We start from the raw sequence: 26,368 nt of genomic DNA, 5'->3' as shown, positions 1-26,368 counted from the left end.
ATGTGGTCTTGGAGTTTTAGACTCCACTGTTTTTCACTAAAACATTTACTGAATAACGTTAAGAAAGAAATATTAATCCATCCATTTTCCATATTTTGAGGTGCCCTGCGTTCGGGTCAGAGCTGGATTTACGTCTGAAGACCGTGTCCGTTTGACGCTGCTTGTTTATTGACTTAAGCCCGACTTGTTTTGTCTGGCGAGACGCCGCTGTGGCAGTGAAAACACCGCTTGCACCAGATGTTTACTTGTGTTTATGATGTTTGTGCCCAGGTTCGCTCAGTGAATTGTGGTTTATTTTGAGACCCACCAAGAGAGAATGGCTCCGAACTTTCCTGCAGTTCAGCGGACGATGACCTCGGCATAATGGATCATTTGTTTGCAGGAAAGAAAAGTAGCTTGTCAAGGCTTTTTCCTGCGGTCAGCAAACTTGGGGGTTGGAAGTGGGAAGAGAAAAAAAGAACATGGCAGATAAAACAGTTTGGAGATCTTCACAACAACGAGTTTAGTTCTTCAGGTTTAACGCAATCCTCAATGAGGACGGGGTGCATGAGAATCATGCACCATGCCAGCATCCGTCAACGTCTTGTGTACTTGTGTGTCATTCCTCAAATAGTGAATCATGTCAGAAAAGGAAACTCGCCAATAAAACAATCACAAACACATGTTCTCTTGCTCCGCTATAGGATACTGGGCTGTGTGGGAGTAAATGGCTTTTCAATGCAAGAAAACTGCGTTTGCCAGCAACAGTTTCAGCCCGGAATGCTTTTCTTACAAATTAGACCTCAGAATCAGAAGAAATAAACGTTAGGTTGGGTTTCTACAAGTTCAATGGTTTACCATTAAGATATTTAAGTCAGCTTGCAGTCTTAAACCACAAAACTCTGCAGGAAAGTAGGCTGGGAAACACACTTATACTGTTGGGAGCAACTGCGTGTATGATTTTCACATAACATTCACTCAAACTGTTTTTTCTTTGAAGGAAATAAATAACAGAATGTTTAGAAAATTTTGCCACAAATGGTGTCCAAATAGGGTCATATCTGGAATTCCATGGCCTAGCAACACCTTAGCAACCACCTGGGATACTATAACAATGGGATTCCATAGCAAGGGCCTAGCAGCACCCTAGCAACCACATTTCATGGCGATGGTTTGTCAATGAACTTTGTCGGGAACTTTCCCTTCTAGTTTTATTGGTTATTCATTAAAAGGCTACTGGTCCTCAGACACGGTTCCCCCTGCGAGCAGATCATGAGACCCTGTCCGGTCTGGCACTTTACTGGACCGATGGTGAAACAGCAGAGCGAGGCTGAATGAAAGCGCGTCTGGTCAGATGTGGTGTATTTACACTGCCTGTGTTTTGTCCACAGATCCACATAATTGCAAATTTGACTTATAGAACTATTGAAACAGTGATGTTGTGGAATATTATCTATAGTGAAAACAGTTCTGCGGCATTTTCCCTTTCCCCTCAGTTCAGTATAAACAGTCAGTCCTTTAACCGGCGCAGTTTTCCAGATTTATTCTGCTGAAAGTTTTCCCACTTTCAGAATCAGAGTTGAGCTTTATTGGCCGGGTCTTCTGCGCACACAAGGAATTTGGTTTTGGTTACAGGAGCTCACAGCATCAGACAGACGTTCACACGTAGAGAATAAAATAAAATAAATATAAAATAAAATAAAACCTGCATTCCTACCATCACTCATTTAGACACGCACACACACACACACACACACACACACACACACACACACTCAGACACACACACTCACTCAGACACACACACACTCATACACACACTGACTCAGACACACGCACACTCACACACACACACACACACTCACTCAGACACACACACACACTCATACACACACTGACTCAGACACACACACACACTCTCAGACACACACACTCACTCAGACACACACACACACACTCATACACACACACACACACACTCTCAGACACACACACTCACTCAGACACACACACACACTCATACACACACTGACTCAGACACACGCACACTCTCACACACACACACACACACACACACACACACACACACACACACACTCAGACACACACACTCATTCAGACACACACACTCACTCATACACACACTGACTCAGACACACGCACACTCACACACACACACTCACTCACACACACAGACACACACACACTCATACACACACTGACTCAGACACACACACACACACTCTCAGACACACACACTCACTCAGACACACACACACACTCATACACACACTGACTCAGACACACACACACACACACTCTCAGACACACACACTCACTCAGACACACACACACACACTCATACACACACTGACTCAGACACACACACACACACACACACACACACAGTCCTACCTGTGTAAACCTTACAATGTGCAAAGTCTGAGTCTAAAGTTAAAGTGCTGAGTGCAGCAGTTAAAGGGTATATAGTGGCAGAGGAAGGGATCAATGAGGTCACAGTCAGATCAGTGGGGTAATATGGCAGGTAAGTGGGGTAACAGTCAGATCAGTGGGGTAATATGGCAGGTAAGTGGGGTAACAGTCAGATCAGTGGGGTAATAATGTGGGTAAGTGGGGTAACAGTCAGATCAGTGGGGTAATATGGCAGGTAAGTGGGGTAACAGTCAGATCAGTGGGGTAATATGGCAGGTAAGTGGGGTAACAGTCAGATCAGTGGGGTAATAATGTGGCTAAGTGGGGTAACAGTCAGATCAGTGGGGTAATATGGCAGGTAAGTGGGGTAACAGTCAGATCAGTGGGGTAATATGGCAGGTAAGTGGGGTAACAGTCAGATCAGTGGGGTAATAATGTGGGTAAGTGGGGTAACAGTCAGATCAGTGGGGTAATATGGCAGGTAAGTGGGGTAACAGTCAGATCAGTGGGGTAATATGGTAGGTAAGTGGAGTAACAGTCAGATCAGTGGGGTAATATGGTGGGTAAGTGGGGTAACAGACAGATCAGTGGGGTAATATGGCAGGTAAGTGGGGTAACAGTCAGATCAGTGGGGTAATAAGGTGGGTAAGTGGGGTAACAGTCAGATCAGTGGGGTAATATGGCAGGTAAGTGGAGTAACAGTCAGATCAGTGGGGTAATAAGGTGGGTAAGTGGGGTAACAGTCAGATCAGTGGGGTAATAATGTGGGTAAGTGGGGTAACAGTCAGATCAGTGGGGTAATATGGCAGGTAAGTGGGGTAACAGTCAGATCAGTGGGGTAATATGGTAGGTAAGTGGAGTAACAGTCAGATCAGTGGGGTAATAATGTGGGTAAGTGGGGTAACAGTCAGATCAGTGGGGTAATATGGCAGGTAAGTGGAGTAACAGTCAGATCAGTGGGGTAATAAGGTGGGTAAGTGGGGTAACAGTCAGATCAGTGGGGTAATAAGGTGGGATGCTGGAATAAACACTGGTTTGAGGCGGCAGCTCCAGAGGATGGAGTGGAGTTTGATACACCAGTACATGTAGAAGTGCAGCTCCACCTGGCAGAACCGGCAGTAATAACTCCACACGGTCTCCTGTTGAGCTACTAGCAAAGTAGCAGCTCAGACAACAGGACACTAAAGACCTGATGTACAGCAGATTTGCTCTACTGCTCTACAGGCTTTGTGTTTACGAGCACTCTGCAGTTTGATTTCTGAGGGAGCCCAGATGACCTTTTCCACAAGATGCACACAATCTGACTTCTTAATTAGCTTGATTTCAGACGCAGCTCACTGCAGTGCCGTGGCGCGTGGTCAGGTGAGTGTTATTATAGTTTCCTTGGAATGAGTATAAAATTCTGATAATCTGATAAAAGGTACCGCTGGGATAGAGTCCAGCACCCCCTACGACCCTGAGGGAGAAGCGGCTTAGGAAATGTGTTCATCACTTATCTAATGGCTCGTGAATTAATATAAAAGGTGTAATTAACAGGAGTTATGTAATGCAATTTCTAAAACAAATGCTTTATATCAGCTTCTCGGCCTTTATAGTCGCAAGTTTCGTTCCATGTTTGTCTCTGAAAAACAAAACATTCTTCTAAAGAAATGAAAGTCAAGTCAAAGTTTATTTACACAGCGTTTTTTATAACAGGTGGTGTCACAAAGCAGCTTTACAGAACAATTCGGGTCCGAGCCCCCCTGAGCACATAGAGTAAATAGCCTCAGCTGCCCGTTTCGGTTTATGTGTTGAGCTTTGCAGGACAATAGGCTGAGAGGAACTGGTCACTTGGCAGTGCAGGCGCATGTATATATTTCTCCTCTGTACAAACATCCTTGCAAAGTCACAGACAGATTTCTGTAGAAGAAACAATGATCTGCCCACCACAGTAATCAGGGAAATTACACTGGGCCTCCCACAGACGTCCCACGTCCCACGTCCAGAGCGTTTATTGAAACCATGTGACTGTATTCAGTGTCCAGTTATGTTTCAATGTCAATTATACGCTTCGTCCTAAATTTCCTCTCTAATGATTTTTCCTCATGGGTTAGTTAGAGTTCACAGGTTCTAACAGCATCGTGCTTAATTCAGCCGAAAGAGCCTTAAAGAGCCGTTCCAAAATGAACGGGATCCATGTGGTCATTCCATGCAGTACATAGTCGCAGTCCAACATGAATTCACCACAAAAGAGGATTTCCTGAAAAATAGTCAATATTATTTCTAACTGAACCTGCCAAAAACCCACCTAACAGTGGAGAAAAGGAACTGACCCTGATCAAAACGCCTGGACGCTGCATTGTTTAGAAGGAACAGTAGCTCTGATTGGCCGGTTTGGTTACTGTCTGAGCATAAATGACGGCGCTGACCTCAGCTTCTGGATGCTGCTTGCAATATTGTTTTCTGTGCTACTCCAGGCTGGAGCCTATTAGCAATTACAAATCTGAGCGGATTCCAGGTTCGCAGGCTTTAAACGGTCAGGTTGTTACTACATGACCACTAACTGGTGTTCAGTTGCTGAACTGTGAGGATGGACACAGTCCATAAAATAAACGAACGTATGAATTTTCAATTATATTTTAAAGGGTGACCACTGGGATAGGCTCCAGCAGCCCCCTGTGACCCTGAGGGAGAAGCGGCTTAGAAAATGGATGGATGGATGGATGGATGGATGGATGGATGGATGGATGGATGGATGGATGGATGGATGGATTTTAAAGGGTCCGTGACTTATAAAAGCTGAATTTCCTTTTTTCTCCAAAATAAATGAGTTTGGTGTAACACCTCCAGTCTGTATACGGAAACTAATCAGCAAAAACAGACCGCTCTGAATTCAGTGTGTGTGTGATGTCACATTCACACAGTTTAGCCCCGCCCACTCATGCTAAAGTTTTAAGGACTGCTTCAGTCCAGACTGACTTTTAACTAAAGCACAGTACAAGCCAATCAGAACAGTGCTCATTTACATATGTCTGTCTTAAATGCCCAGTAACAAAACAGCCAGTTTTAATTCTTAAGAGTAAAGAGAGGCTGAAAAATGAAAGAATGAGAATTTTGACCTCAGAATAAAATAAAATATAAAATCTAAGAAAAATGTGCAAAATGGGCCCTTTGAATTACATGAATAATTAAAGGGGAATTCCACTCATTTTTAAAGAATTATGCATAATTAAATGAGTTGTAAAATTCTCTCAGGTGTGGTTTAATTTGTAAAGTTCTATTCTAGACCAACTTAGTGAGTGAGATGTTCTCACAGTGGTGGGAACCAGAGAGCCGGCAGTTCATGTCTCTAAGAGGAACCTTATAAAATCAACCTTGAAGGAAATGGTCAGAGGTGCGTTAACACAGATAAGACAGATAAGCTTGAGGTCTGAAATGTAGTTTTTAAAAGCTGTTTATAGCAGAGCGGCACATGCTGAGGCAAAATAAAACCCAAAAATGTGCTGTTTACAATTTACCACTATTTCCTGCTATCCATGTTACAAATAATAACTCAGACACATAAAGATTTTCAGGTCTATTTGGATTGTAAATAAAATGGTTATGTCTCTGTTTTGTCATCACCACTCTGTCAGTACGTTTCACTATAATGCACTATTCCTTATTAAACCACTGAATGAATCTCCACTGTTATGCAGTAATTTGGGAAAATCAATGGAATTCCCTTTTAGGGAGAATTTAGACTCGACTGTAAAGCACCTTTTTCTCAACATATAAGTGGCTGAAACAGTGAAAAACAAAAGGCTTTGGAATTTTCAGGTAATCATTAGCTCACCACAAATCACGGATAATGACAGGCAGCATCTGCACAAATGGGCCACACCTGTTCAGCACGGAGCCTAAATGGAGCGCACGTTATAGCACTTCAACAGAAACGCACTGAGGTGTGTGTGTTTTTCTGTTTGTTTGCTGGTTTTCTTTCTGTCCTCTCGCTGAACTTTCCTGGCAGTGGCCCAGATTTCCGTGATGTGGACGTCTGTAAATAAGTAAATAATCCCTGCAGATCTGAGAGATTAATCCTGGGATGCAGTGATCCTGAGATCCAGTCTTTATGTGTTCTTTGCTGCTGAGAAGCTGAACTTTGGTTTCTTGATCACTCACATCCAAGCTTTAGATGGAGTCTCTCCAACCAGCTGCACAGTCAGCGCTTCTTTTCTTTCTGTGACGTGACCGTCACTCGTTTCTGTGCTTTGGGCTCAATACCTGCCTGAGCGTCAGGTACAGGGCTGTGTCTCATGCTGTGAAATTACAGAGCTTTACATCTGGAAAACAAGGAGAAGAAACCATCTTCATCGTCCATCTTTGCTGTCATGAAAGATTTGATTTTACCAAGTCAAAAAGATTTATCATGCTGTGAAAAAGTATCTGCCCCCCCCCACCACGGTGTGGTTTCAGGTCACTTTGAGGAAACACGAAAAACAGGTTTTAACATTACTGTTTCTTTTATTGAAGGAAAAATGGTTTTGCAACATCACCCCTGTGAAAAGCTCCAGCAGTGGTACCTTTTGTACCTTTTCATCTATCCATCCATCCATCCATCCATCTATCGATCCATCCAGCCATCCATTTTCCAAGCCGCTTCTCCGTCAGGGTCACGGGTGTACCTTTTCATAACCGAATATTTTAAAACAGAACAGTAGAGTAAAAGCCTGGAGGCGAGGCGGGGTGTGTGGAGTCAGGACAGCTTAGAACAGATCATTTCAGTGGATCATGGTTCAGTTGGTTTAACAAGATCATCCCACAACATCTGATAAGCAAGCTGGCCCTCATTGGCTTCAGCACCCACCTGTGTAACTGGCTGCTGGATGTTCTAACAAATAGACCTCAGTCTGTGCGGGTGGGCAACATCTCCAGTGTCATCTCTCTGAGCACCGGCTTCCCTTCAGGGCTGCGTCCTGAGCCCACTGCTGTTCACCCTGATGACCCACGACTGCAGCGCCAGGTCCACCACCAACCACATCATGAAGTTCACAGACAATACGAGAGTAGTGGGCCTAATCCAGGATGACAATGACCTGCAGTACAGAGAGGAGGTGAACCATCTGGTTGACTGGTGTGAAACCAACAACCTGGTCCTGAATGTCGAGAAAACCGAAGAGATCATCATCGACTTCAGGAGGAGCCAACCCAACCACACGCCACTCTTCATCAAGGACACAGCAGTGGAGATAGTCAGCAAAACCAAGTTCCTGGGGATACAGATGACGGACACTTTGACCTGGTCCACCCCCACTGAAGCTCTGGTCAAAAGAGCTCAGCAGTGCATGCACTTCCTGAGATGGATGAAAGGAGCACACCTCCCCCATCCGATTCTCACCACCTTCTACAGAGGCACTGTGGAGAGCATGCTGACCAGCTGCAACCAGAGGCTGGTTAGGACGGCAGAGAAAATGATTGGGACTTCACTTCCTCCAATACAGGACATTGTGACAAGTCGCTGTCTGACCAGAGCTCAGAACATAAACAGAGACCCCTCCCACCCCCACCATGGACTGTTCTCGCTGCTGGCCTCTGGAAAGAGGTTCCGAAGCCTTTAAAGCAGAACAGCCAGCTTGAAAAACAGCTTCTTCCCACAGGCCGTAAGACTGAACTCTAAATAAAACGCTGCTCCAGTTCTTCTTGATTGCTCCGTGCCTGGGAGCTCCAGTGCAGTGCAGTCTCTGCATATATACTTATTTAAAACGTATTTATCTGCTGATATACATGTGTTTACATATACACTACACTTTCACTTTTCACTTTCTTTTTCTCCCTGATCTACTCTGAGCTAATGCAATGTGATTTCATTATAATGCACACTGTACGGTGTAAATTTGAATGACAATCAATCAGTCAATCAATCAATCAATCAATCAATCAATCAATCAATCAACCTTTATTTAGTCTTGGAGAACATTGAGGGTGCCCCTCATTTACAATGTTGCTGAGTTAGTACAGAGCGAGGGATTGATAGTGTAAGAATGTATCAAATGATAAAAATAAATGTAATAAATGAAAATTCAGATCAGATAAATATAAAAAAGTGAAACATTAATAATAAAAACACATACAAATATCATTAAAAAATAATACAACAAATTAAAATCAAATCAAATACATAAAATGTAAAGGTTAATCAAATCAAAATAAAACAAGAGAAACATAAAAAATACTAATAAACAAATTTATTAAAATGACAAATATTAATAAAACAATAATAATTAAAATAAGAATATGAACAAATAAATAATAAAATAATGATAATGATGATCCCTGACAAAAGGTACCGAGGTGGAGCCTTGAGGGTTCCACCCCAGTGACTGCGGGGGAACTGACCCAGAGACAGTCTAGTACCTTTGTTACTGAGAGTGAACAGGGAACTTTTTAGAGCCGAAACGTTTTCGGCTGTTGTAACGATACATCTATCCAGTAATATTCCCTCCAACTAAACCAGGCCGTTTTAAATAAACACAGAATTGCTGATTTTAGAACAAAGCTGTGAATATGCATTACGCTTCATGATCATCGGAGAAATGTGAAAACAACGTTTCCTGGTCACGTTTGATCTCTTGTATCTTCAGTGCTCAGGATTCCGCTCTGGTTCCTGCATATTCCAAATGAAGGATAATGTGTAGTTTATGGAAGAAAAGTAGAGATGAAAACCAAAACTTTCTTCTCTCTGTGCAAACATTACGACAGAAAGCCTGCAGGAGCACGTTCCTCATGTAAAACACGTAGCCGGGGTTATTGAGAACTGCTTTATAACCCGTGTAAATAAGGCGTGTCATGTTAATTACATCAGATGCCCAACGTCTTGTAGTGATAACATCAGCTCTATACGGCTCTGGAGTAACTCCACGCGCTGTGGGAGGAATCAGACTGGATCTGCAGTAACTCCTCAGCATATGACTGTAGGTACCGCATTGCTGAATACTGAGAAATATGGTTCAGTTGTTCTGCCTGTAAATGACCTGTTTTGTAGCTGCAGTCATGAACTTTTTATGGGTGCTTTAAGTTTTGAATATGTAGCCACTGATAGACTGAGCTCTGCGTCAGTGTTATACAGTAATTCAATGCTTGAGATGTGAGATTGGTCTATATTACTGGCCTTGCCACCTGATTGTTGATTACAAAGTACATTTACAAGCCGACTCTTCACTGCTCATCTGACTGTATTGGTGCTCCAGTGGAAAAACAACTGTATTCTTTTACTGCCTCACAATCAGCCTTTTACAATCATAAACTTCTCTTCAATGTCAAGAAAATTGAATTCATGCTGTTTTCCAGAGAATCTAACATTGATTTTAACGCTTTTAAACCCTCACCCCTGAAGGGATTTGACACTGGAGTAGTTTTGGCACATGGATAGACCAGAAATGCACTTTTAAACGCCACCTTAATGAGATTACGTGTAAACTGAATCAAAAACTTGGCTTCTTGTGTCGAGAGGAAATGTGTTTCCCATTGTGCACAAGGACAAAGGCTGTAGGAGCAGCGCTGTTGTCAGCTCTGCATTGCGGTGATGTGATGTACAGATACGCCTCTGCAGCTACTCTGAAATCTCTAGGCTCTGAATCCACGCTGCCCTAAGACTGCCTCATGACTGGTGACCCATACAGACCGTCACTGTGTATGAAAAGGTTGGCTGGTCATTTCTGTCTCTGCATCCGGAGACACATCGGCTTCTTATTCTGTATAAAGCTCTTACTGACCGTTTACCATCATACATCAAAGAGAGGCTCAGTGCCGTTTATCAGACTCGGTCCAGTGACCAGCTCAGCCTTCAGGTGCCAAGACTTTGTACTGAACTGGGAAAATCTGCTTTCAGCTGCAGCACCAGCGGCTGGACTTCACTACAGGAAACTGAAACTTCGCTCTCTGGTGTCACGCGAACATTTAAAGCCTTAGTCTGTACCCAGCGCCGCACAGCTGGACACGGCTTTATTTGAATATAATTCACTTCCTATACGATGAACATGTGTTCGTTATTCTTTTACATTTACATTCTATTCTTTCTATTGATTTTATCTTATTTAACTCTTTCTTTCTAGTTACTTCTTAGTTAGTTTTAATTATACATCCTTTATTTATTTATTTATTTATTTTGTTATCTGTATTTTTAATTTGAGCTGTATTTGATTTGTTTTACTGGTTTATTCTGATTGGAATGTTATTTTTATTGTTTTACTCTGTGATACACCTGGGATTTAAAGGGGTTAAATAAGGGTTCGTTGATTGATTTGTTTACAGTGATTGGAACCAGGAGTCACAATATCTACAGCACAAGTATGAACAGTTTATTTACTATCCAAAACAGTTCCTTTAATGGCTTTGCTCATCTTATCCTTTCAATTCTTCAGCAGAATATCCAGAAATCTGTAATACGACCTCCAGTGTTGGCGCTTATACATTTCTAAGTTGATAAACGTGGACCACAGTTCAGATACATGTTGTCTATTCAGAGAATAACAGTGTGCATTGTTGTGGTTCACTGACGTTTTAGAGGTCAAAGTGTCACTGGACATGGAGGTAAACTATGTCCGTTCCTGTGGTCAGGCTGGCCACGTGGAGAAAGAGAGATAAACCTTAACGCCTGTCTTGCCTAAGGCGTCATCTCACTATATTTAGCAGGTCGTGGGGCTATTTTGAGACGTTTTCTGTGGATTTTACACCCAAACTCGGGCCTCAAGACAGGCTGCCTTTGTTGAAAGGAGCCCTTGCTCATTTTAAAGCTATTTGGGAGTCATGTGCTGCCATTGGGGCTGTTTTCTTTCCCTAAATTGTCATTGAGTTAGTCCATCCAAACCTGTGGTGCTGTCACTCTAAAGCATTATCCCACCCCAGCTGCAGCCCCTTCTTTAAAAAGGGCACTTACGGTCTTTTAGCCTGTAGACTCGGCTGCAATATCCCGTCATAAAGAAACCCACAGAATCCAGTTCTGTGGCAGAACAATGTGGAACTGTGGGGTGAGTGTCTGAATATAGGAGCTCTGAACGCACCGGAGCCGCTCTGCCTGCGATGGTGTGATTACTGGCTCGTCGACTGCTCCTTGCTTATTATGAGGGAATTAGCAAAGCGTATGAATTCAGTGGAAGTTAAGGGGGAGGAATCTCACTGGGTGTGAGACGATATCGCTGCCGCCGGATCAAAACCCAGTTTCCAGTTTTTTACAATTTGAAAATGAATGGACCGAACAAAATGTCCCAAAATGTCGTGGTAAAAATTCTGGTTCCATTGACTTACATTAACAGTAAAGTGGGTTTTTCCCTTTCTCCTGTAAAGTCACTATATTGGAGATAGGGGTCAATCAATATGTGACCACTGGTCCTCACAAATCCTCGCCAGGAACAATTCTACTAAGAAAAGTTCAGTCCATCAGGATTGTGTCCATCACATCCCACAACTGCAAGAGCCGAAGGTTAAAATGCTGAAGCTGACTTTCTCTTACGGAAGTCCAGAGACGCCCTGAGCTGCTATTGTTTTCTGGATTGTTATCTTGAGATAACAATATATGTAACTCCTTATTTCAAGATAATGTTATGTTGAGATAACAAGATAAGTAATTCGTTCTTTCAATATAACAATTTATTATGTAAAGATAACAAACAACTCGTTATCTCAAGATAACAGTATTGTTATTCTGAAATAACGAGTTACTTATCTTGTCATCTCAAGAAAACAATCCAGAATATCATAGCAACAGCTCGTGGCATCTCCGGACTTCCATATTCTGCTCATCAGCCTCTTGATCGAATTTTTCCGTTCCACCTTAAATGATTCGACAGTTACAGACGCTAGAATGTAACTTCTGCTCTATTTAAGGTGGAACGGACAGATTCGAATTCCGGTGAGAGTCAAAGTCTGTAGCTTTGTGTCTCCCAGTTTGAGACTCAGGTCCAGTTTTGTTGGTGTTGTTTGAGGTCAGTGCAGCTCGCGCTAATGTCCGAAAGACTCGGTTAAGTTGGTCTGCAGCGGCAGCGGACTGTGCTGGGGGGGGCGTCTCAGCTCATTGGTCCTCCTGACGGCCGCAGCTCTTATAAGAGCGCCGAGTGAAGCGGCGGCCGCAGTTTAGCATCACTGACCGGAGGACGGGACCGTTAAGGAGTCCGACTCGGCTTTACTGACCACGCAGCTCCGAACCCGCGGCGCTCTCAGCGGCTCGCCTGGCGAGGCTTCGCCGAACCAGACACCGGGAATAACCGAGGGGTTTAACAGAGGACAGATTTGGGCAGAAGGTAAACTTTACTGACCGCTCCTCGCAGCTTTTACCCACAACTGACCGATTGAACGTCCCTCTGAGTTCCCGAGAAAGAGTGGACGACCTGCCTCAGTGATGAACGCGTCTGAACGCGTTAAAGACGCTCTGAGGAGCTCCGAGGAGCATCGGACTCCACTCCGCTCTCATTCGATGGAAACGTCGCTGTTGTGATCAGGCGTGTGCTCTCAGGACTGACCGCTCCATCCAGCTGTGTTCAGCCAGCCGCGGTGTCCGCTGTGTCTGAAGCTGCTGAGCGCATTTTAAAGCTCTGACCCTCTCAGTTCTGACTGTCCAGGCTCAGCTTCATCATTACTGACCATGGCTTTAATATTAGTACTATTATTTGAATGAGTTGAGATGCTCTACAGAGCCGGAACCCCTTCACACGCTTGTGGTGAAGTTGACCATCTACAGTAGAATGGTCAGGGTTGTGGCTGGAAGTAGGTGTAGGTTTTGCCTTGAGGTTAAGGTGAGGGTTAGGTTTAGGTTCAGGGTTTAGGTTCAGGGTTTATGTTTAGGGTTTAGAGTTCAGGGTTTAGGTTTCGGGTTTAGAGTTTAGGATTTAGGTTCAGGGTTTATGTTTAGGGTTTAGAGTTTAGGGTTTAGGTTCAGGGTTTAGGTTCAGGGTTTATGTTTAGGGTTTAGGTTCAGGGTTTAGGTTCAGGGTTTATGTTTAGGGTTTAGAGTTCAGGGTTTAGAGTTTAGGGTTCAGGGTTTAGATTTAGGGTTTAGAGTTTAGGGTTTAGGTTCAGGGTTTAGAGTTTAGGGTTTAGAGTTTAGATTTAGGGTTTAGAGTTTAGGGTTTAGGTTCAGGGTTTAGGGTTTAGAGTTTAGGGTTTAGGTTTAGGGTTCAGGGTTCAGGGTTCAGGGTTTAGGGTTTAGGGATAGATTTAATAAACTTGAAGTTCAGATGAATTTACTGGATATTTAGTTGAATGTTACTTATTTTACATTTACAAAAAATCTACAGTGGACTCTCCAAATAAAGGGTTGCAACAGTTTTGTAGGTTGTGCAACTGCTGCTGGGTAAACGGTGCCCTCTCAAAAAGTATTTGGACATTTGTGCCATGCATAAAATGTATTAAGGTTGTTGGAAACAGAAAATCAAACCAAGTGTTTTTGTTTGATTTCGAGCAGTTCAGTCCATCCAAGGCTGTAGTTCACTATTTCATTATTCAGTGTTGTGTAACGAGGCGGCCGGTGTGTTTCAGATGGTTGTCGTTTGAGTAGTTTCTTTGCAGTCGTCTGCAGGTTTGGCACCCAGAATGCATTGAAATGAGTTTGTTATGAACACAAGTTCACTGACAGCCTCAGACCTTTACAGTAGCCTTAGTGCAGCCTGGCTGGAGCTCTACTCCAGACTTTCTACCATCGGTTTGACGTGGTTTTCTCAACTTGTTAGTCATTTTATGAAGTATTGTATTCATATTTACCAGTGCTGAAATGGTGTCCAGTTACTTTGTGGGGCCACTGTACTGAGAAGTTGCTGGAAGAAGCGAAGCTGGATGTTTCTCCCGTTTTAACTTAAGTAGCGAACGAGAAAGACGATAACATGATGCTTGAGTGGAGATTGATGGGAAAGTTACAGCTAACTGATAGTCGGTCACAGCTGGATTTTCTCTTATTGAAGCTGATTGTTTTCAGTGGGACTTTCTCAGCCCCCTGTGTGAAAACACTGTCTGTCAAAGTTCCCATTTGGGAAAAACAATAGAAGGATTCAAAAACTCAGCACTGCCCTGAGGCCACTTTGGGATAACTTAATGACTCGGTTCATGCTGGCAGGGAAGCTGTTCTATTATGTCTTCCCAAAAGGCTTTTGGGTGTCTGAAGTAATCAGAGTGTTCCCCCTCATATCTGCACAAGGTCGTGACTAATGGCCTCTGGCCTCCACCTCAGCTGCCTGTCTTCATTTTCAATGCCATTGTCTGACCACTACATTAGCTGCTTTGTATCATGTTGTCTCTTCGCTGTTTGGTCTCTTATTGAATTAGTAGCTGTTTTCTGTAATTCAGCCAAGGAACATGATTTGCCCTCATTGTAGAGATAATCACTAAACTAAAAAAATGATTTGATTTGAAGTGAATTAGTGATATTTGTGAGTGATTTTTTTATCATTGAAGTTCAGCACAGCTCAGCTCTGTACAGCTCAGCACAGCTTAGCTCAGTTCAGTACAGCTCAGCACAGCACATCTTAGCTCAGCACAGCTCAGCTCAGCACAGCTCAGCTCTGTACAGCTCAGCACAGCTCAGCACAGCTCAGCTCTGTACAGCTCAGCACAGCTCAGCACAGCTCAGCTCTGTACAGCTCTGTACAGCTCAGCACAGCTTAGCTCAGTTCAGTACAGCACAGCACAGCACATCTTAGCTCAGCACAGCTCAGCTCAGCACAGCTCAGCTCTGTACAGCTCAGCACAGCTCAGCACAGCTCAGCTCTGTACAGCTCAGCACAGCTCAGCACAGCACAGCTCTGTACAGCTCAGCACAGCTTAGCTCAGTTCAGTACAGCTCAGCACAGCTCAGCTCAGCTCAGTACAGCTAAGCACAGCTTAGCTCAGTTCAGTACAGCTCAGCACAGCACATCTTAGCTCAGCACAGCTCAGCTCAGTACAGATCAGCACAGCTTAGCACAGCTTGGCTCAGCTCTGTACAGCTCAGCACAGCTTAGCTCAGTTCAGTACAGCTCAGCACAGCTTAGCTCAGTTCAGTACAGCTCAGCACAGCACATCTTAGCACAGCTCAGCTCAGTACAGATCAGCACAGCTTAGCACAGCTTGGCTCAGCTCAGTACAGATCAGCTCAGCACAGCTCAGCACAGCTCAGTACAGCTCAGCACAGTTCAGTACAGCTCAGCTCAGCACAGCTCAGTACAGCTCAGTACAGCTCAGCTCAGCACAGCTCAGTACAGCACAGCTCAGTACAGTTCAGTACAGCTCAGTACAGCTCAGTACAGCTCAGCTCAGTAGAGCTCAGCTCAGTACAGCTCAGCTCAGTAGAGCTCAGCACAGCTCAGCACAGCTCAGCACAGCTCAGTACAGCTCAGTACAGCTCAGCTCAGCACAGCTCAGTACAGCTCAGCACAGCACAGCTCAGTACAGCTCAGCTCAGCACAGCTCAGTACAGCTCAGTACAGCTCAGCTCAGCACAGCTCAGTACAGCTCAGCTCAGCACAGCTCAGTACAGCTCAGCTTAGCACAGTGCGTAGCTTTGTGTCGAATAACAAGCGCAACATACAGCATCATCACACAGTATCATATTGTGATAATAACACAGCCGTGCCCAAATTCTTACAATGCTCTTATTTTCAGCATCGTTCAACAATTAGTAGTTGGGCCTGCCAGTTTTCATGTAGTGCCACATATGTTTTACTGGTCAATCAATCAAGCCATTCATACTGAGGACGGCACACATGACTTCTGATGCCCTTAAGACAAGAAAGAGAAAGGCCCTCTGTCTCTATAGTCCCAGCCCAGCCCTCAAGAAGTAATATAGTAATATTCAGGGGCCGGAGAGGGGGGCTTTTATAAAGAACCAGAGGGTGTACTGTACTGACGTGGGCACATGATCTAATTTGGACGTTGAGTGTTTTGCTCACAGATAAGAGAAAAGTGAAGGAATACGTGTGAAAGATAGTCGCACATTTTAATAGCTTGTTTGTCTAATTTGGGGTCTGTCGTTTATATAAATGCTCACAGATAAGATTAATGCTACATGATCAAACAGAGCCTGATAGACACGCCCATTTGTTACATACAGCACTGTGTAAAAGTCAAAGACTGATAAGGGAAAAATGATTTCATTACATAGAAGCCAAAGTATAACGGGAACTAAGCATAATATCAGGTTTTCTGATTTTCAGTGTGTCCACCTTTTCCCTTCTGACATCTTTGGGAGACTTTTGTTTTTTTAAAGAAATCTGCAACTACAAAGTTCAGTCTTCGGAGTTTGTTGCATTGTCTGGTCCTCATAATCCAAATAATTCCAGTCAGTGATGTTGAGGTCTGGACTCTGGGGTGGACAGTCTGTTTAACTATAAGGACCAGCTGCTTCTTTGGTTTGCGGGCTTTTTTTTTTTTTTGGTGGTCTACCAGGTCTTGCAATTGTGTCCCATTTTTTCTATATTTATTTTTGAATTCCAGTTCTGGAAACTCGTCTTCCTTGTGTAATGGATCTCATGTCTAATCTCAGAAATATCTCCTGAAAAATGTACTTGAATTAAATAAATACATGGTCTCTGACATCTGCACAATACTCTATATGAGCTTTCCAGTTAATTTTTTTAAGTAAAGCTTTTCAAAGTCTCAGAAATGCTGTGGATGGTTTGTTATTGCTCAGATTAGTTAATTTGTGTTGTTACTGGATTAGTCGTCAGTGAAATCAGTAGATGACTTGATTGCTAATCTAATCAATATTAACAGTCCTTGGTAAGATGTGACGTACTGAAGTGGTGAAAGGTGGTGGTCCGTGTTGATGCTTTGATTTAATTTCTGTGTTTTGTGAGATCTGTGATGTGTTTTCCTTTGACTGTGAGGTCCAGGCTGTACTGGATATGTTTCAGGGAGTTCCAGCTGAGAAACATCCAGCTACATGTAAGACAAATACAGCATCTTGCAGGACGCTGTGTGACCTCTCCCAGTGACGACCTTGTTCTAGCTTTTTAAATAAACTCCACTACATGTTTTAGGCTGAGTGTTGGTCATATTATCTAACACAGTGTGCTTTTTGGCTCAGGTTGGACACAGAATTTCTGAAGGACCGAACCACTCTGTGTTTTCAGCGCCACCCCCCTAGAGGATGAAGGCAGTGGGGCTGGTGATTCTGCTGCTGGCCGGCTGCTCCTGGGCCTCGCGTTTCAGCCGGGACTCCACCCAAGTCAGCCTCGGTGACGCTGCCAATCAGGAGGTTGAGGCTGCGGGATGGAACACCTCCGACGTTGAGCAGCCTGTGATGCAGAGTCCACCCCGGGGTCCATTCCTACCTATGTGCAACAAACCCACCGAGATCAGAGAAGCCTTCAAATACATCAACACAGTCATATCATGCTTGATTTTCGTGGTGGGCATCATTGGAAACTCAACACTGTTACGCATCATCTACAAGAACAAGTGCATGAGGAACGGGCCCAACGTGCTGATTGGCAGTTTGGCTTTGGGTGACCTGCTCTACATCCTCATCGCCATCCCCATCAACGTGTTTAAGGTATGATTCCTCAGTGGCAAAGCACTGGTGTCGTACAGTCTAAGGGCTCTGAGAACAAGGCTATTTAAAATGGTGCCGTCCAATTTTAGCACTAGAAAGCTTAAATGCAGTCACACACGAAGAGGCGAGGATGAGTCATAATTGGGTTGAGATGGGCCGGCAGTCCCGGTCCAAAAGACACTTAGAAAGAATTGGATTTAAGCCTTGGTGCAATAAAAGGCAGTTGCGTCTACATAGTAAATTCTTGGCTTATGACTTCTGGTTATGGACACACAGATGGAGGCAGATCCAACACTACAGCCACTCTCCACAGAACATCATGCCGTCAGCACAGAGAGGAAATCTAAAGAGATATATTGAAATACTGCGTTTACGTGGTGTTCCTTGTTTTATTGCCCTGAAAATGAAGTTGATGTAAATACATGACATTCCGTGGGTTTGTTTGCATTATAGAGCATCTAGTCCCTGTATGTAGACCTGAGTAGATGTTCTTGTGGTGATTCCACTGAGAGTAGATTTTCTTTCACGGTCGATGGGTCATTGTTGAAAGCTACTGAATATCTGAGATTTTATGGGCTACTTTCTTTTTTGTGAAACTTTTTATTGCTTTTCACAACTTCTAAGCTTCTTTACTGCCTTTGCCGACTCATAAAGCAGCGTGTTTGTTCTAAAGCCTGTGTTATTTACACTGGCTTAAGTTTTGCTTCTCCGCATAAACAGAGTCAAATGCCTCCTGTGAAATCGAGCTCAGCAACAAACTTGATTTTTTTTTTACAGCTTTTTTCCAGTTTTTCAGAAATCTGCAGGGATTTTTTCCACACTTCTGTAATTCTGTCCTATGAGTTGGTTGCATTTTCTGCTTCTCACAATCCAAAGAATCCCAAACACATTCAGTAGTGTTGCTGGACTCTGGGGCGGTCAGTCCATCGCCCAGCTTCTTTGTATGATGTGTCTGTCTCCTTTTCTCAGTGAGGTTCTTCTTGATCAGCTACACATCCTTTCAGACCCACAGCGCTGAGTGGACTTCTCACAGTGGAAGGATGGACAGAAACACCTGTGGATGTTTTCAGATCTGAAGCTTGATCTTCTCCTCTCTCTCAGAGATCAAAGCTTTCAGCGCTGATGGGGGCAGTTTTGGGGTTGACCAGCTCTTGTTTGGTTTTTAGGAGTTTCATTTTCTCTAAATCTTTTAATTTTTGAATTCCAGTTTTGAAAACTTTCCTGGTCCTTATGCAAATAAATAATCTCACATCCAAACTCCTAAGAAGTAATAAACAAGCGAAAATCTTGGATTTAAATATTGGGCTTCTGACTTTTGCACAATGTTGTAGAATGTAACTGATGTAAAAATGTTTTGTCTGTCCAGCTCCTGGCAGAAGACTGGCCATTTGGTGTGCACATCTGCAAGCTTATGCCATTCGTCCAGAAGGCCTCAGTGGGGATCACAGTTCTTAGCTTGTGCGCTCTCAGTATCGACAGGTCAGTCAAAGAATGTCCAGTACAGTCTGTTCACCACTAATCAGTGCTAACAATGTAGATTGAAGACAGACACTCTTATTTTCACCTCCTTCAGTGGTGGACATCCACAGAAAACATGAAATATCTTTCCTTTCCTGCTGTATCGGCACTTTTTAGCACTCATTTAGCTTATTATACTAATAATTATTTTTAAAAAAACCTGTGTTCTGCTTGGGAATAACATCTACCTTCATTCTAAAAGAGCTGCTTTTTTCATGAAAAACATAAAATGCTAAATGTATTCTTAAATATAATAAATAAGAATTATGTTAAGTCCTAAGGAGCTGGATTATGGTCTTCATTCAGTCTGAGGTGTAATAATTATGCAGCACATGTGGTAAATCCATGAGAGTAGAGAAACCCAAAGAAATATCAAACGGAATTCAGATGTTTGATCACCTACGTGAGGTCGGTTTGAGGTACACAAAATACATAAGTGGATAAACGCAGCACTGACCAATCAAAAACCATTACACATCTGGAAAAGCTGGTAACTCGCCAGGAAAACGACGCAAGTGCGCATTGTTTTCAGGCGAAGTCAGGAAGGTGTGGGGAACAACCCAAGAAACAGTTTAAGAGCAGGACAGACTTTATTTGTACTTTGGGGCCTTAAGGCTTCGAAGTGATCATAAGATGCTTGGCTCAGAGCAAGTAACAAAAACAATGTATGGACTTCAAATAGAATGTTTTTATTTATCTATAGAAGCTCCAGTGGGATTTATGGATTTATTCACATGCTGAAAAAAGAGCATCTCTCAGATCTGATGCAAGGTTTGATCATTATTCAGTCCCTAAAATATCCATACAAAAACAGGGTCTGTGGAGCAGCTCTAGGAGGTTGGGTGTGTTTGTGGGTCGTTTCATTCTAATAATTTTATATGAAAAACTATTTAATATATATTATAACACAGGACAATGATAACAACTTCCAACATACATGAAATTAGAAGCATGTCAAGCACAACTTCTTTACTGATAAACTGAACTGATGCAACATGTTTTTGAGTAAACATCTTTACATAAAGTCAGTTTGATGGAAACGAGTTGAGTTTATAAGCCTAAACGCATCCTGCAGGTGTGAAAGACTGAAATGACTTGAACCAGTAAACTTGTTTTACTATTTTAAAGCTTATTACGAGCTGATTTTCATCATGAAGCCAGCGTTTGTTATATCAGCCCTCATAAACCACACATTGCTGTACATTCATCAGATATCATGCGGTGACCTCCTGGAGTCGAGTGAAGGGGATGGAGATTCCATTATGGAAGATTCTGGAAGTAACGCTCATTTGGCTGGTGTCCGTAGTGCTGGCAGTGCCTGAGGCTTTGACCTTCGACATGTTGGAGTTTACTTACAGAGGCAGGAAGCTGCGGGTGTGCCTGCTACATCCACAACAGAGCACGCCATTCATGCAGGTACAGCTATGCTGCCGCACATCCAGCCACGAAGACCACTCGGCCACTGTCTGACCACACGGTCATGCATAAACACAGACTCTAAAAAGTAGAGGTTTGTGGTCCAGGTTGAACGGCATCATCACTCTGATTACGCTGGTCAGGCACGTGGCCTCTGTGGCTTTACTGTGAAACATCTTTAGCTCTGAATTTGAAGCACAGCACTGCTGTCGGATCAAAACCTCGTATCTCCACTGTTGAGCTTTTCCAATTTTTGACATCATTTAAAAATGCCTGTTGCTCTTTATATTGTGTGTATATTTAATGATGTATAAAGCTATTAAAACTTAATAATGAGGAGGGATGTCCACAACACGGAGCCAAGACATTTCACACAGCGGTCAATAAAAATATTTCAGTCGATATCTTTTCTGACTCAATTTCTGTCTAAACTCTTTTCACTCACTTTGTTTCTTCCACTTAAACACTTTCAATTCCCCCTCAAACCCACTCACAAGCATATCACTGCTGGCGGGAGAAAACCTCGTATAGCCCTTTAAATTGTATGTAAATTTCATGATGAATAGACTAAAAACGGCTCACAATGACCTGGGAAGAATTCTGGTTCCATTGACTTACATTGAAAGTAAAGTAGGGTTTCCTTCTCCTGTAAAGTTACTATTTTGGAGATACGAGTTTTTCTTCCAACAACAGTGAAATGCAGATTTGAGCCATTCTAAGTTGTGCTGGACACTTTTTTCTGTCTTCACAGTTTTATCAGGATGTGAAGGACTGGTGGCTGTTCGGCTTTTACTTCTGCTTGCCGTTGGCCTGCACCGGCGTCTTCTACACCCTCATGTCGTGTGAAATGCTGAACCGGAAGAAAGGAATGCGCATCGCCCTCAACGATCATATGAAGCAGGTGCCGACACTTTTTGATGCCTTTCGTTACACTAGGGCCACATTCTCCACCATCTCATACTTTCACGTTCTTTGAGAGAACCTAAACCAGGTTCTTGTTCTGCTGTGGTTCTTTTTTAGCGGAGGGAAGTGGCGAAAACGGTCTTCTGCCTCGTCGTGATCTTCGCTCTCTGCTGGCTGCCTCTTCACCTCAGCCGCATTCTGAAAAAGACCATCTACGATCCCACTGACCCCAATCGCTGTGAGCTCCTCAGGTAGCAGCTCCTCCTCTGCATGATTACCTGCTGCCGGTCCAAATGTAGTCGTGTCACTGCTGAGGATTTATTAGCTCTGTAAAGTCAGCAACTCCTCTGATGAGGAACTGTGGTTCTAGTGCAGTTCATGGACATTTAGTGCCATGAGTTTAGAGTCCAGCTTACCTCCTGTTTACCCCTCCCTCCCCTCTCCCCTTTGAACCGTAGCTTCCTGCTGGTGATTGATTACATTGGCATCAACATGGCCTCCCTCAACTCCTGCATCAACCCTGTGGCACTGTACTTCGTCAGCCAGAAGTTTAAAAACTGCTTCAAGGTAAGAACAAGAGAACTTGTGCATTGACTAAAAATAATTATTAAAAATAATGTAAATTTGTCATTTTGGAGATGCAAGGTTTAAGTGATACTTTTTTTTTTTAATACTTTTTTGATCCCACAAACGGGGAAATTCCACCTCCGCATTTAACCCATCAGTGAAGTGAAACACCACATACACACTAGTGAGCGCGCACACTAGGGGCAGTGAGCACACTTGCCCAGAGCGGTGGGCAGCCCTATCCACAGCGCCCGGGAGCAGTTGGGGGTTAGGTGTCTTGCTCAAGGACACCTCAGTCATGGACTGTCGGCCCTGGGGATCGAACCTGCAACCTTCCGGTCACAGGGCCAGATCCCTAACCTCCAGCCCACGACTGCCCCAAATACCATTCGCCAAACTAAACGGGCGCCAAAACATCAATACTGATCTGGAGAAACTGACCAAACTGAGCTGAACCTGATATTGGCTCAGTTTTACGGCTCAGTCTGATTTGGTCCGACTCTGAAGATCAGACCCGTCTGGCGAATGGTGTTGGGTTCATTTCTGGCTGATTCCAGGTTGTTCAGCTGTTCTTCTGTCACAGCTGCCGACTGAAAAGCTGCTCAGTGGAGACGACAGTTTGGGAATTTAGTGTAAGGAGCTGGAGAACGAACTGCCGGCTGAGCAGCGAGTGGGCGGAGCTCGTTACTCTGACGTAGCAACGAGCTGCTCGTTAAGGAGCTCTAATTAGGAGGAAGGAGCTGAACATTAAAACATATTAAAGCCGCGTTCACGGCCAGTTTATTCATTTCTTACTGTATTTATTTAACTGCTGTATTAAAGCAGTAGAGCACTCGAGGAGGGAGTTATCACCAATAACACCACGGCTGTGATGATCTTGCGATGATTTTGCGATAACACACGACCTTGAGTGTTCTATTGCTTTATACACACACACACACACACACACACACACACACACACACACACACACACACACACACACACACACACACACACACACACACACACACACACACACACATACTTGTTGGATGCTCTGTCATTTTCTGTGCGAGTGCTTTCACACTTCTCTTGATCAACAATGACAGGTAACAACTAAATTACAGTCCTATGCTTTGTTTTGTGTGCCTAAAATGGTCATTTGTGACACAAAAAAATATGAGGATCTATTAAATTTGGTCTTTCTTAGATCGTGTTCTTTACATAATCAACATATTGCATTGCCAGAACTGAGAAATCACATTAATGAAAGAAAGGATTTGAGATATTAAAGTGGAATTCCACCACTTTTTCTGCAGGAACCAGACCTCTAAAGCAAGGGTGTCTAAAGGTTTTGTTTTAGGGGCATTTAATATAATATTATATGTTACTATAAATAGATTAATAATCAGATTTAAAATTTGTGTTCTAACAACTGTTTAAAATGACAATCTGTAGATAAAGATAGAAAAGAAGATAACTTGGGGGGGGGGGAAATAACTTAAAGTGATCTACAAATATTTTGTCGCTATAATGAAAATTTGGTCACTTTAATATGTAAATTTTAGTAAAAATTGATTTTAATTTAGTTGTTTAATTAATCAATAGTTGGATTCCAGTATGTTTTTTGAGAATAAACTTGTTTTGGACAGTAAATAATTTTTTTTTCTCTTTAATACACAATTTCACATCAGACCACTCAGGATGACCATTTTAAATCTCAATCTGGGAATTCTGTGGAATAAATAGCTGCTTTGTTAGTGATTCTAACGGTGAGGAACATAAAAACCTCTCACACTGAATCAGTAAAGGACTGATCACTGTGGTGTCTCACTTGTTTCTAACCCCTCAGTCTTGCCTTTGCTGCTGGTGCCAGAGGAACATCACTCCGATTGATGAGCGGGGTTCAGGGATACGCTGGAAGGGCTCGTGCCATGGTAACGGGCTGGACCGGTCCAACTCGCGCTCCAGTCAGAAATGCAGCTCGTCATAAAACCACATACATCATCATAAGCTCCGGGGCCAAGTAGCTCCGTCAACAACACAGTGACATGTCCAAGCCTTACCCTCACTGCAGCGGGCTACATCGCAATCTAGAGTTCCAACCGATTCTCCTCCGCCCAGGAGTCAACTTCACCAGGATGTCAGAACTGAGAGATGTCACTCACTCTTTGCCATACAAGGAGTTTTCCGGCCACAATCGCCAGTCAGTCCGCAGAAAATCACACAAACTGGCTTCGCAGAGTCACTTCAGGCCCACGCAGACGACACCGGCTGGATACCGGCAGTCTAAACGTGGAGCCGCTGCCGAGTGGCTTGGGTCTAGGAGTCTCTTACCAGATGCACAGGAAAAGACTGACATGCTGAGACCGTACGGGGGGGGGGGGGCAGTAATGCTTAACGCGGTGATGGAGTCCATCTTTTCTCTAGACAAACCAGTGGACAGGCCGTAAAACCAAACGGGGTCTTCCTGGTGGAGCATTACTGAAAGCAGCGTCTCTGTGCACAGCGCGACTCTTTTACCTGGGTTCTTACACCGTTACTGAACTACCTGCCATTAAATGTTGTTAGAACAGCACTACATCAGCAGGAAGGCACTCTGCCACAGGTTACACGTGCAGATGTGTGACGGCACCATTCAAGCCATTTTGAGGAAGACTCCGTGTCATGAAGGTTGTCTGTAGATAAGCTGACATCATTTGCATCACATCACTCTCACCTAAATATCATTCTAATTGACTCGGTTATTGAAACCATTGGGATTCCCCTCAAATCGCTGTGGAACGCTCAAGTGTTTCCAGGCTGGTTCTGACTGAACTGGTTTGAGCTGTTCAGTCGTAACAAACCTCAAAAGTTAGAAGGTTCTCTGAACTCTGAAGCGTCTCTACTGTGATGAACAAGTTAGAATGAAATTTAGACCAGATTCTGATTGAATTTTGCCTCTGAGTGAATCACAATGGCTTCGTCAAGACGCATCAAACTAGACTGACCTGTCAGTTCATCTTATTCCGTGTAAGCTGTGTGAAGACAGGTCCCATTTGTATACGTTCATTACCCATATACACGTTTATATTTTGAGTTATGCGTGTTCTTCGTCACTGAACTGAAGTGATAAACAGATGCACTGTTGTTAACTTTAGGGGCCTTCGACTCGACCCCTAAACGTTACAGTCGTGAATCTCTGTCTGCCTTCCGTCTGAAATGCAAAGCGAAATTTTACCTCAAAAACATTTTCATATTTGACTTCGCTGACGTGCTGAGAGGGAGTTCTGCGCTGGTACAGGACGAGACGAGAAAAAGCTTCTCGCCTGGTTTTGTTTGCTCAAACTTCCCTAAACGTTCTTCGTCCAGTTCAAGCCCCGAGGACAGGTGGCCTCCGTCTTGCGCAGTGTGTGGCGGTTCAAGGCCTTTTTACCTCAATCATTTTTAGAATTCAAGCTGAATATGATTTTGTTTTTCAGGTTAAATTTACCTGTGAATTTGTGAAACTTGTCTTAAAGCTTTGTAAGGAGTGAAAATATTTTTTTATTATTACATTTTTATGAATAGTTTCTCTCTCAGTTTTGGACTGCCCATTACATGAAGTCCAGATGTTTCCTTTATGATTATGTTGGTCAGCTGTGTTAAAATATTTTCATATATAGAACTGATTTACTTCTTCTATCTGCTCTTGTATGTCGTTGCTGTCGGGACAGTTTCACATCATTTGAAAATACCTGTTGTTCTTTACATTGTGTGCAAATTTCATGATGAATGGCTCAAAAGAAACGACCCAAAATGACTTGGAAAGTCCGGTTCCAGGGACTTACGTTAAAAGTAGGTTTTTTCCTTCTCCTGTCAAGTTACTGTTTTGTTCCGACAGCAGTGATATATGTTTATTCCTCTTAAACTGTTTATTTTTTACTATTAACAATGCTTTTATACTGTACCTACTTATTGTCAAATAAGCTGCATTAAAATGCTATTTTATCACACGGTGGTCTTTCCAGTGTGGTGGTGTGTTTAGGTGTTTTAGTGAAGTTTGTAGGGGGAGAGAAATAGAGCGGCTCTATTTGACCGAGTTGACTGAGTTCAAGTAAAACTCTTAAAAACAGAAAG

The 26,368-nt window shown here is 43.3% G+C and overlaps 1 protein-coding gene across 1 annotated transcript; it reads left to right on the top strand.

The window, feature by feature from the left end:
* The first annotated feature begins 12,484 nt into the window (after nucleotides 1-12,484).
* LOC108443108 (endothelin receptor type B-like) lies at nucleotides 12,485-26,244 on the top strand. The gene is made up of 8 exons (XM_017723534.2): nucleotides 12,485-12,665; nucleotides 17,417-17,884; nucleotides 19,251-19,363; nucleotides 20,614-20,818; nucleotides 21,570-21,719; nucleotides 21,839-21,972; nucleotides 22,180-22,288; nucleotides 24,123-26,244. Exons 2-8 carry the CDS (start codon nucleotides 17,480-17,482, stop codon nucleotides 24,261-24,263), a joined length of 1,257 nt encoding a protein of 418 aa, XP_017579023.1. The 5' UTR covers nucleotides 12,485-12,665; nucleotides 17,417-17,479; the 3' UTR covers nucleotides 24,264-26,244.
* The last annotated feature ends 124 nt before the right edge of the window (nucleotides 26,245-26,368 follow it).

The sequence above is a fragment of the Pygocentrus nattereri genome, chromosome 8, assembly GCF_015220715.1.
Source record: "Pygocentrus nattereri isolate fPygNat1 chromosome 8, fPygNat1.pri, whole genome shotgun sequence".
Taxonomy (NCBI): Eukaryota; Metazoa; Chordata; class Actinopteri; order Characiformes; family Serrasalmidae; genus Pygocentrus; species Pygocentrus nattereri.
The sequence above is the reverse complement of the archived record's forward strand: the minus strand, read 5'-3'. Positions and strand labels throughout refer to the sequence as shown.

Coding starts and splice junctions, on each gene's coding strand:
- LOC108443108 (XM_017723534.2), top strand. CDS start 17,480: ATGAAGGCAGTGGGGCTGGTGATTCTGCTGCTGGCCGGCTGCTCCTGG. Junction 20,819..21,569: donor AGAGCACGCCATTCATGCAG/GTACAGCTATGC, acceptor CTGTCTTCACAG/TTTTATCAGGATGTGAAGGA. Junction 22,289..24,122: donor AGTTTAAAAACTGCTTCAAG/GTAAGAACAAGA, acceptor CTAACCCCTCAG/TCTTGCCTTTGCTGCTGGTG.